The sequence below is a fragment of the Cajanus cajan genome, chromosome 6 (genome assembly GCF_000230855.2).
Source record: "Cajanus cajan strain Asha chromosome 6, NIPB_CcT2T_4, whole genome shotgun sequence".
NCBI lineage: Eukaryota > Viridiplantae > Streptophyta > Magnoliopsida > Fabales > Fabaceae > Cajanus > Cajanus cajan.
In genome coordinates, this window is record NC_138522.1 from 73,949 (window position 1) to 86,622 (window position 12,674).

Here is a 12,674-nt window from a genome sequence, read left to right on the forward strand (position 1 = left end):
ACGAATCTTAAATACTCTTATCCGAGGTCGAGTCCGAACCTCGTTGAAATTGTAAGGTCGAGCACGAACCTTAAACACTCTTATCCGAGGTCGAGTTCGAACCTCGTTGAAATTGTAAGGTCGAGCACGAACCTTAAATACTCTTATCCGAAGTCGAGTCCGAACCTCGTTGAAATTGTAAGGTCGAGCACGAACCTTAAATACTCTTATCCAAGGTCGAGTCCGAACCTCGTTGAAATTGTAAGGTCGAGCACGAACCTTAAATACTCTTATCCGAGGTCGAGTTCGAACCTCGTTGAAATTATAAGGTCGAGCACGAACCTTAAATACTCTTATCCGAGGTCGAGTCCGAACCTCGTTGAAATTGTAAGGTCGAGCACGAACCTTAAATACTCTTATCCGAGGTCGAGTCCGAACCTCGTTGAAATTGTAAGGTCGAGCACGAACCTTAAATACTCTTATCTGAGGTCGAGTCTGAACCTCGTTGAAATTATAAGGTCGAGCACGAACCTTAAATATTCTTACCCGAGGTCGAGTCCGAACCTCGTTAAAATTCCAAGGTCGAGTTCGAACCTGATTATGCCAAGGTCGAGTCTGAACCTTGAGACTATATTTTCTTAACCAAGGTTCAAGTTCGAACCTTAGTTCAATCGTTTCACTCAAAGTTGAGGTCAGATACGAACCTCGATACCCTCACCTAAGGTCGAACTCGAACCTTAGTTCAATCGTTTCATTCGAATTTGAGGTCGGACACGAACCTCAATATTTTCACCTAAGGTCGAATTTGAACCTTAGTTCAATCGTTTCACTCAAAGTTGAGGTCGGATACGAACCTCGATACTTTCACCTAAGGTCGAATTCGAACCTTAGTTCAATCGTTTCACTCAAAGTTGAGGTCGGATACGAACCTCGATACTCTCACCTAAGGTCGAATTCGAACCTTAGTTCAATCGTTTCATTCGGATTTGAGGTCGGATACGAACCTCGATACTTTCACCTAAGGTCGAATTCGAACCTTAGTTCAATCGTTTCACTCAAAGTTGAGGTCGAATACGAACCTCGATACTTTCACCTAAGGTCGAATTCGAACCTTAGTTCAATCGTTTCACTCAAAGTTGAGGTCGGATACGAACCTCGACACTTTCACCTAAGGTCGAATTCGAACCTTAGTTCAATCATTTCACTCGAATTTGAGGTCGAACACGAACCTCGATACTCTCACCTAAGGTCGAATTCGAACTTTAGTTCAATCATTTCACTCAAAGTTGAGGTCGGACACGAACCTCGACACTTTCACCTAAGGTCGAATTCGAACCTTAGTTCAATCGTTTCATTCGAATTTGAGGTCGGATACGAACCTCGATACTTTCACCTAAGGTCGAATTCGAACCTTAGTTCAATCGTTTCACTCAAAGTTGAGGTCGAATACGAACCTCGATACTTTCACCTAAGGTCGAATTCGAACCTTAGTTCAATCGTTTCACTCAAAGTTGAGGTCGGACACGAACCTCGACACTTTCACCTAAGGTCGAATTCGAACCTTAGTTCAATCGTTTCACTCGAATTTGAGGTCGAACAAGAACCTCGATACTCTCACCTAAGGTCGAATTCGAACCTTAGTTCAATCATTTCACTCAAAGTTGAGGTCGGACACGAACCTCGACACTTTCACCTAAGGTCGAATTCGAACCTTAGTTCAATCGTTTCACTCGAATTTGAGGTCGAACACGAACCTCGATACTCTAACCAAAGGTTGAATTCGAACCTTAGTTCAATCGTTTCACTCAAAGTTGAGGTCGGATACGAACCTCAATACTCTCATCCGAGGTCGAATCCGAACCAAGTTAAGAGTTCATCCAACTTTAGTTTAAGGTCGAATATGAACCTCAATACTCTCATCCGAGGTCGAATCCGAACCTCGTTAAGAGTTCATCCAACTTTAGTTTGAGGTCGAATACGAACCTCAATACTCTCATCCGAGGTCGAATCCAAACCTCGTTAAAAGTTTATCCAACTTTAGTTTGAGGTCAAATACGAACCTCAATACTCTCATCCGAGGTCGAATCCGAACCTCGTTAAGAGTTCATCCAACTTTGGTTTGAGGTCGAATACGAACCTCAATACTCTCATCCGAGGTCGAATCCAAACCTCGTTAAAAGTTCATCCACTTTAGTTTGAGGTCGAATACGAACCTCAATACTCTCATCCGAGGTTGAATCCGAACCTCGTTAAAAGTTCATCCAACTTTGGTTTTAGGTTGAATACGAACCTCAATACTCTTATCCGAGGTCGAATTCGAACCTCATTAAAGTTCATCTAACTTTAGGTCGAATACGAACCTCAATACTCTCATCCGAGGTCGAATCCGCACCTCGTTAAAAGTTCATCCAACTTTGGTTTTAGGTCGAATACGAACCTCAATACTCTTATCCGAGGTCGAATTCGAACCTCATTAAAGTTCATCTAACTTTAGGCCAAATACGAACCCCAATACTCTCATCCGAGGTTGAATCCGAACCTCGTTAAAGTTCATCTAACCTTAATTGAGGTCGAATACAAACCTCAATACTCTCATCCAAGGTCGAGTTTGAACCTTGTTATGCTGAGGTCGAGTCCGAACCTCGAGATCACATTTTCTTAACCAAGGTCGAGTTCGAACCTTGTTATGCCGAGGTCGAGTCCGAACCTCGAGATCACATTTTCTTAACCAAGGTCGAGTTCGAACCTTGTTATGCCGAGGTCGAGTCCGAACCTCGAGATCACATTTTCTTAACCAAGGTCGAGTTCGAACCTTGATATGCCAGGTCGAGTCCGAACCTTGAGATCACATTTTATTAACCAAGGTCGAGTTCGAACCTTGATATGCCGAGGTCGAGTCCGAACCTCGAGATCACATTTTCTTAACCAAGGTTCAAGTTCGAACCTTGATATGCCAAGGTCGGGTCCGAATCGTGAGATCACATTTTATTAACCAAGGTCGAGTTCGAACCTTGATATGCCGAGGTCGAGTCCGAACCTCGAGATCACATTTTCTTAACCAAGGTCGAGTTCGAACCTTGTTATGCCGAGGTCGAGTCCAAACCTCGAGATCACATTTTCTTAACCACAGTCGAGTTCGAACCTTGTTATGCCGAGGTCGAGTCCGAACCTCGAGATCACATTTTATTAACCAAGGTCGAGTTCGAACCTTGATATGCCGAGGTCGAATTCGAACCTCGAGATCACATTTTCTTAACCAAGGTCGAGTTCGAACCTTGATATGCCGAGGTCGAGTCCGAACCTCGAGATCACATTTTCTTAACCAAGGTCAAGTTCGAACCTTGTTATGCTGAGGTCGAGTCCGAACCTCGAGATCACATTTTCTTAACCAAGGTCGAGTTCAAACCTTGATATGCCAAGGTCGAGTCCGAACCTTGAGATGACATCTACTTAACAAGGTCGAGCTCGAACCCTCAAACAACAAATTTGGGAGCTCCTCAGAAGCCCCTTCGCTCTTACATTACTCGGTGCTTGGGGGGCAAGTGTACTGGCCAGCCAAGTTGCCGACTTGTCCCTCACCAATCCATTGACTCAATCCAAGGTTTACCAGCTTGACCAAGCAGTAAACCCATCATTGCCGAGTTCCTCAGCTCGGCCATGAAACATGGACATCGGAATACCACATCGGCCCAAAGAGGACACGTCATGAAATAGATAAAAATACAATCTTGTTACCATGCCGCCTACACGTTCTCGAGAACGAGGCGACAGTTGCAACACAAGGCATCTTGACAGGCAAGCATGCGCGAAAGGTCACTCCCCTCCAGCGAACTCGGTGTTAACTCCTCGACCTATGGTCTTCGGAGCTCGGGGGGCTAGTGTACTGTCCGTGCTGTGAAGCCGAGCTCCGAGCTCGACATCACAACGCATGATGACCTCGAGCACGCGTTACGCGACGTCAGCTCGGCATTTAAGTAGATCATAACTGATCTCAAGGGATCTCGCTCCATACGAGATCCCTTATCTAATCTTATCATATCTTATCTCAAGATCTTATCATATCTTATCTCAAGTTTCTTATCATATCTTATCTCAAGATCTTATCATATCTTATCTCAAGATCTTATCATATCTTATCTCAAGATCTTATCATATCTTATCTCAGGCTCAAGGCCCAAAGCAACCCTAATTCACACTAAGGTACGTGCATTACTTATACGAGATTCATACTCCCACAAACACTAACTTTGGCATCGGAGTCTCTTTTGCAGGTACCACCCCCATCTTGGAGCACCAGCGTACCCGCGAAGGAGGCTCACCAATCTTGCTCGGAAGACCGTCTCTACGACAAATTTCCGGTAAGAACATTAACCATTAATAAAATACTAATTTAAAATCTTATCTAATTGTATTATAATATTTTCATATTAAATTTAAAACCAAATATTAGTATGTTATTTTTTATCATCATTAATTTATAAAAATAAAAAATTTAAAATGAACATTTTTAATAATATTTATTTTTTATCAAATATTTATTTTTTTACTATAATCTATTGTTTAAAAGCATACGCTACAAGTTATTTAAAAAAAACTTATATTACACTTAAAAGATTGATCTATTTGAATAAAAAAGAATAACAATAATAATAATAATTATTATTATCATATTAAATTTACTATAATATATTGAAATTATATATACTTTTATTTATCTTTTTAAATATTAAACTTGTTGATTTATATAATAAAGTGAAATTTATAAGTTTGTTGAAAGATAAATTCATATTCTATTTACATACTTTATTACAATTTTTTAAAAAAGAAAATAAATTATTACCAATATTAAAATTTAAAATATTAAAAAAAAATAAAGTACGCATTTCGTTTCTACATTGTATTAAAAGAAAAATATATATAATAAAAATTGTGAGAAAAACAAAATCTTAAATATTACCTACGGAAAAAATTCTGTAAGTAATATTTCATAGATAACTAAACATTATCTAAGAAAAAAATTCCGTAGGTAACTAAAAATTACCTATGAAAAAAATTCCATAGGTAATATTTCGTAGATAACTAAAAATTACTTACGAAAAAAATTTCGTAGGTAATATTCCGTAGATAACTAAACATTATCTAAGGAAAAAAATTCTGTAGGTAACTATAAATTACCTATGGAAAAAATTTCGTAGGTAATATTCCATAGATAACTAATTTCATAGGTAATATTCCGTAGGTAATTAAACATTACCTACGAAAAAAATTTCGTAGGTAATATTCCGTATATAACTAAACATTACCTACGAAAAAAATTCCGTAGATAACTAAACATTACCTATGGAAAAAATTCTGTAGGTAATATTCCATAGATAATAACAATTTTTCTTGTAGTGTTTGTGTTATTCACTTCACTAATGTAATTAGAATTTGTACACACGAGTAAATTATAGTTGATTACATTTAATTGCATTCTTAGTTGTAACTCTTGGCGGAGGTATTGAGTTTGATAAAGTTATTCTGCTTTATCTTTTAGAAATGACTCTAAGTAAAAGTTTAGGAGCAATTACAACCAACTATTTCATTCACAACCTAACTACCTAGGATCTTAATTTCAAATATGATTAATTAATGTCTGATGTGATGATTATTAATCGAGCATAGAGGTATGTTTTTTCACCCTTAATTTATCTTTTTCAGAGTTTTGTCATTATTAGGAGACTAACAATGTCTCCTTGAGAGTTTTTTTTTTAATATGTTGAGTTAAAGCCTTTCAAGAGAATAAAATAATGCACAAAATAAAAGTGTAAGATTGTTATATATTACTTTAGAGGTTATTTTGTTAATAAGTAAAAAAATAGAATAAAAAGTGCTTATGAAATGACATGATTTGTTAAATGAAAATACAGGCATGATGGATCAATAAAAGAATTACATTGTGAACCAAAAAATTATTTTATATCAAGACAATAACACAAGTTTTGTAAGTTTTGATATGATGGTTTGGAACAAACATGTAAGCACTGGTATGAGAAGTTTAATAAACGCTTTTTGTTCTTCTGTGTAAGTAAAAATGATTTATTCTAATTGTGATGTCATATGATGATATGTTGTTATTTGATGTCTAACTAAAAGTGGTGATCAAAATTAAAAAAGTTTTTAAGTTCTAGTTTGAAATGAAAAACTTCAGAAAAAATTGTGTGATTTTAGGTATTAAAATACAAAAAACTGGAAATAGTTTTTCTCTAAGTCAAGCTTATTATATTTGAAAATTTATTAAAGAGATTTCAATAGTTTCAATATTGTATGTGATAGAGTATCATATGATCATATCATTCATTTAAAAAAAATGATGGAATGTCATTAGAAAGGGAACCAATGTTTCTTAATCTAAATATGCAAAAATAATTGGCAGTGTTATGTATCTCATAAATTGCTCTATATATAATTGATATTGCATATATTGTAAGTAGATTGAGTAGGTACACTCATAATCTAAAGGTATTATGACTTGGAATTTAGAGTTTAACTTTCCAACTGTTTCAAAATGGTTTCGTAATACAAATTGGAGTTCAGAAAATGATGAGCTAAGTGAGTATATATATTCACTTTAAGAGGTGGTATTATTTCTTAGAAATTAACAAAACAAACATGTATAACATGGTTTATAGTGGAATTGGAATTCCTAATACTTAAACGTTCATGTGAATAAGCATAATGGCTAATATACTATTGTTGAGGAGATCTACATCTCATGTATCCTTTCATTGTGATTAATAAGTTGCGATTCTTGTGATTAATAGTGCTTATAATGATAAAAGATATTAAGACACGATGTCAAAATTTTAATTAAAAATTGTGGTATCTCATACAAGTATGTAAAATGTGAGAAAAATCTTATAGATCCTTTCATAAAAGGATTACCTAGGAAAATTGTCCTAAATATGTCAAGGGAATGATCTAATTGATATGCCATGAGTGGAGGAAAGTATGATGGCCACCCAATTAGTGGTCAAATGAAGCCACATGAATACTCTTATGCACTCATCCATATAGCATGTGGTAGTGCTTGATGTGAGGTTAAGCCAGGAACTCTTAATAGATACATAGCCCTTGATTTGGGTGGTGCTATAGAGATACACTTGAATTATCTACCTACTTGAGTGTTAATGTGTAGGCTACCTTTCATGATAGACTTTGACTATCTTTCTAGAGCACTCATGAACAACCCAAGGTGAATATACACATAAATACCTAAAATATTATGTAAAAATTTAAAGGTAAATGTGTGTGATTATGAGGGTCTCATCTTAAATCATTAAATTCAAGAATAATTCACTTTTTGAATATAAGTTGTTGTCTCATTCCACTATGTTAATTCAATCCTATGAACATTAATACTTAAACACAAGAACTTTTCTTTACCCATAATTTGTTTTATTTCTCTTTCACTTATCTATCATTAGTGGGGGTTGTGAAAATAATGACATATATATAAGTGCTAATTATTTCAATATTACCATTGACATATGAATTGTTTTTGTTACCGTTGATATTAAAAACATTTCTTGATTTTTGCCAACAAACTTATTCCCTTTATACCATATGAAAAGAGTGAGTCTTAAAAAAGAAATGATTATCTATTTTTCTAAATTCTCCTTCATACTCTTTGTTATTTTGAGTATTATTCATGAGACTTTAGCATTTTTTATATCAAGTACACAAGTTTTTAAACACATTATTGTATAAATCTTAGGAAGCAAATCAATTAATAAATTGCACGTCTACCAAAATTTTGCTTTTAGGACGATGATTCTTAGCATGACACAATATTCTCCATCATTTTTTTTCTATTAATATTTTCTGACAATATACACACATCAACATTTACAATATCTTGTTAATTTTTATAATAAATAAATAAAAAGTTTATCAACAATATCTAATTGATAATTAGTCAAGAATATAAAATTATTATATAATATCATGACTATTCAACTAAAAACAAATAACTACAAATAAATGAATAATTATACCATATAAGAAAAATAAATCACAACAATTAAAGATACATCGAACTCTGCCACATCCCATCACAGTCAAATTTTGTGTGCACACGTGAAATTGGCGCAGCACAGTTACTCGTAGACAATTTCTAGCAAGTTCAAATATTCAATGCTCCTGTATAAAATTCCCATTAGTTGTTCCTCTTCTCCGGATCCAAAATTATTCTTCTGCTTCCTCCTCCCCGTCTCTGTCAGTCCTTTCACATTTGAAATCATATGTACACACTAGAGTGTTCCTTGTTTAAAACGACTTGACCAAAACAAGAGAAAAGAAATTGCATGAGACGAAATGAAAGGGCAGAGCAGAGAATTCATTGATTCGGCTTCTTCGTCGGTTGTGTCAAACGCACTTCATCAGCGCCTCCAATTCCTACTGCAGAGCCGTCCCGAGTGGTGGGTCTACGCCATCTTCTGGAAAGCCACGAAAGACAGCGATTCCCGTCTCACATTAGAATATGGCGATGGTTACTTCCGCAAGGAGGAAAAGGAAACGAGGAACGTGAACCACAACATGGAATGGTTTTACAGGCTGTCTCAAACCCGTTCCTATGTTGCCGGCGACGGTGTCGTTGGCTGTGCCTTCAGCTCAGCAGTAGATGTTTGGCTGAGTGGAGTGAACGAGTTTGAACTGAACGAGTGCGACGACAGAGTCAGGGAAGCTCGCAGTCATGGGATCCATACTTTAGTATGCGTTTCCACGCCACGTGGCATCCTTGAGCTCGGCTCCTGCCACGTCTTCACCCTCGATTACAGCCTTCTCCAACTGGCCAAATCAGTGTTTGAAGTGAACAACGTTGTTCCAGAGAAAGAGAAACAGAGAAGAAGAGACTCGTCTGATGCTTCCACCGACTCTTCCGATGCAGACGCTAATTTGGCTTTGGCGTTGGCGGAAGGCAGTAATATTAATAACCTAAGAAGGGCACGTGAGGGTGAGGCGCTGCCTATAAATCACGTGGAGGCTGAGAGGCAGCGACGCGAGAAGCTGAATCAGAGATTCTACGCTCTTCGCTCAGCGGTCCCTAACGTCTCCAAGATGGACAAAGCATCCTTGCTTTCGGACGCGGTGGCCTACATTAATGAACTGAAGGCCAAAATCAATCACCTGGAGGTTGAATTAGAGGGCAATATCAAACAGGATCATGTCCAGACCCAAACCATTCATTCCTCCACCACCACTAACATGAGAGTTGAAGTAAGGATCTTAGGATCCGAGGCCATGGTGAGGGTCCAGAGCCTAAACGTGAACCACCCCTCTGCCAGGCTAATGGATGCTCTCAGGGACGTCAATTTGCAAATTCTACATGCCACAATGTCCAACATCAAAGAGATGATGCTGCAAGACGTCGTCGTTAGGGTTCCGCATGACCTCATGACCGAAGACGCCCTAAAAAATGCCATTCTCAACAGACTCTCAGAGTAATTTTATAGCTATATCTTATCCCTTAGTCCTTTCGCTTTTACTAAATTTACTTAGTTCCTTCTGAGTGTATTTGTATGATTTTCGTACTAGGCAGTTCGTTTGTCCACGCATGTAGTGCTATTATGAACGTTCACGTAATTACTTATCAAGAGATCACTCCACGGTATCCATAATTTTAGTTTGAATAAATTATTCACTTATTTTTACTTCATAACTCATGATAATCTATATTAAATTTTAGTTATCCAATTATTAAAATATTTTAATAAAATATAAATTTTATCTTCCAACTCTTAAATTACAATTTTAATATATTTTAAATGTATATATTATATTGATTTCAATTCATATAAATATCAAATAATTTTTAATTAACATAAAATTATATATATGTGATATAAATTAACTTTTAATCTAATAGAAATTTTTTAAAAATAATCATTCAATTAAAAATTATTAAACAATATAATAATTAATAAAAATTATACTAGTTTAATTTGATTTCTTTCCATTATAATTACAAGTGGTAAAAGTAACTTTCAAACACTCATTAACTAAATAAGATAATCTCTTTTTATTAATAATATAGATAATTATATTTAGCTTTTTTTTCTACGGAAATACTTAGGTATATTTTATTTTCTTGTTTGATAATAACTTAATTTATTAAGTTTTTTTTTAATACTGCTGATTTGATTATAATTATTTAGAAATTAATTAAAGGCTTATTTATTATTAACCTTTGCAAACGGGAAAAACTTACAAACGTCAAATATTCCCTTTTCCTATTATCATTCTTTGTATATTAAAATCTTTGTCTCTCATTTTTGTTATTCTTTTCATTGTTTTTTGAGCACTAACATATTTATTATACCCTTAATAATTTTTTTAGAAAATTTTTATTCTATTGCAGTATTTTTAATTAAGAAAAGTGATAACAAGGTTAATTTTTAAAATTATTTTTTTTAATTTATTTATTAATTTTCTTATGTGTAAAAATGACTAAGATAAAATTTATTTTAAGATAAAAGATGTATTATTTTTCTTACTTTATGAAAAATTGTCATTGGTTAATAGGCATAATTTTTTTTAAATGCTTCCATATCAAGTTTAATTTTTAATTAATCCCCTCTCAATTATATTATTTCTATCTATATCCTCTCTATCTATCAATAAATAAATAATATATATATATATATATATATATATATATATATATATAACTTAAGAATAAACAGTATGAAGTAAAACATATTAATTTAATTTAAATTATTGAATGATGTAATTCTTATTATATATACTAGTAGAAAACGAGACATTTCATATCTTTATATATATATATATATATATTTTTTAAAAATTGAATTTATTTTATTAAATTTAAAATTAATAATATATAATATAAAAATACAAATCAAAAGGGTGAATATCAAAATTAATTCTTTTTTTAATACGTATAGATATATATTTATTTTATTTTATTTTTGTTTTTCTTTTCTTTATTGTCTGTTTACTTCAGTCACCCTAATTAATATCGAGGTGGAAGTTTAGCAGCACCCTTTCAACTTTACGTTTCAAAGACACGAGTAACACATTCGTAACTTTTTGAAGTTGTTTTCTGAGGAAGTGGAGATTGGACAGTTGAGAAAGTCCCAAAAGTTGATGGATGACAAATAATGGATTAAATTCATTTAACGTCCTTGCATCACTAATATGCGATTGTTTTTCACGTCAAAAGAAATTACTCATTTCCTTGGATAAAACGTGTCGTATTTTTTTTTTAAAAAGTGTTATATTAATTTTTTAATATAATATATTCATTATTATTTTTATTTAAAAAATATTAATCAATGTCTTTTCACACTAATTAAAGAAATCAAAAGTAAAAAGTTTACATTAGAAAGTGTATCTATATATTCTTTTTTATAACTTTATCTTAATTTGTAATTATTTTTTATTTATTTATTTTTTTACATTTTCATTCTTTAACGAGTGTCCTTATTGTACTAGTTAAAAAGTTAAAAATAAAAAGTTTGCATTGAAAAGTGCATATACACATTTTCTAGATTTATACCTGCGTTGTTAAGGCTACACGACATTGATTAACTTTTATTTATATTCTTTTTAAATTTTAAAATAATATTATTTTTTCTTATCATTTCTTATAAAGAAAATTTGTTATAATTATTTATTTATTTAGTTGATATAAAATAGCCTGACGGGTTAAAGTACTGGGTCAGTGGGTCAAATGTTGAACCGGTGAGTCATTAGTTGAACCGCATGACTCGGTTTTTATTTATTTTTATTAAAAAAATATTCATATTAAATATCTTTTATACTTATAAATTTTAATAAATTTATATCTTATTTTAAATTTCAATTTTTCTATCTCATTTAAAATTATTTTTATTTTTATTTTGTAAAAAAATATATAAAAAATTACATGTTAAACAGTATATTAATATAAATTAAAAATATAAATAATATGTACATATATAATATGCTTGCAATTAATATCACAAAATAATATATGTAATATTTACATAAATATTATATTATTAAATATATAATTTAAAATTAATAATATACTATAAAAGTTATTTAAGTTGTATATATTGCAAATAAATATATTAGAACAAGTAGTCATTGTTATATTTAATAAGACTCCTTGCTTTTCCATTAAGAGATTCAATTTTCATTATTATTTTTTGTGGTTTATGGTTCCTTAAAAAAAATTTAAAAAAAAAGAAAAAAAAATGGTTGAACCGGTTTGACCCACCGGTTCACCGGTTGAACCGGAAAATTGACCGGTTCAATCCGATTTGAAACGGGTCGACTGCATAATCGATCCAACTTAAGTTTCGGACCGGCTGGATCACCGGTTCCCGGTCCGACCGGCCGGTTCGGTCCGGTTTTTAAATCACTGCTTGTTATGGGACCTAGATATCACTACTAGAATTTCTCTTATTACATGCGACTTTTCTTGTGACTTTTTCATAAAAATTCGCAGGAAACGTTGTTCCTGCAAAATTTTATCTGCAGGTCATACTTTCGTGAATAATATTTCTTTGCAAATTTTAAAATTTGCAGGAAATTTTCCTGCGAAATTTCTTGCGAAAAAATTTGTAGGAAAGTTTCCTGCAAAAAAAAATCGCAAGAAAGTTTCCTGCGAATTTTTTCGCAAGAAATTTTGCAGGAATATTTTTTAC

At 33.3% G+C, this 12,674-nt stretch overlaps 1 protein-coding gene across 1 annotated transcript; it reads left to right on the plus strand.

The window, feature by feature from the left end:
• Positions 1-8,160: 8,160 nt before the first annotated feature.
• On the plus strand, positions 8,161-9,638 carry LOC109790674 (transcription factor bHLH14). Its single transcript, XM_083076426.1, has one exon. The coding sequence runs from the start codon at positions 8,335-8,337 to the stop codon at positions 9,463-9,465; it is 1,131 nt and encodes a 376-aa protein (XP_082932552.1). The 5' UTR covers positions 8,161-8,334; the 3' UTR covers positions 9,466-9,638.
• The last annotated feature ends 3,036 nt before the right edge of the window (positions 9,639-12,674 follow it).

Bases quoted from the DNA above. Each gene is read 5' to 3' on its own strand.
- LOC109790674 (XM_083076426.1), top strand. From the start codon at position 8,335: ATGAAAGGGCAGAGCAGAGAATTCATTGATTCGGCTTCTTCGTCGGTT.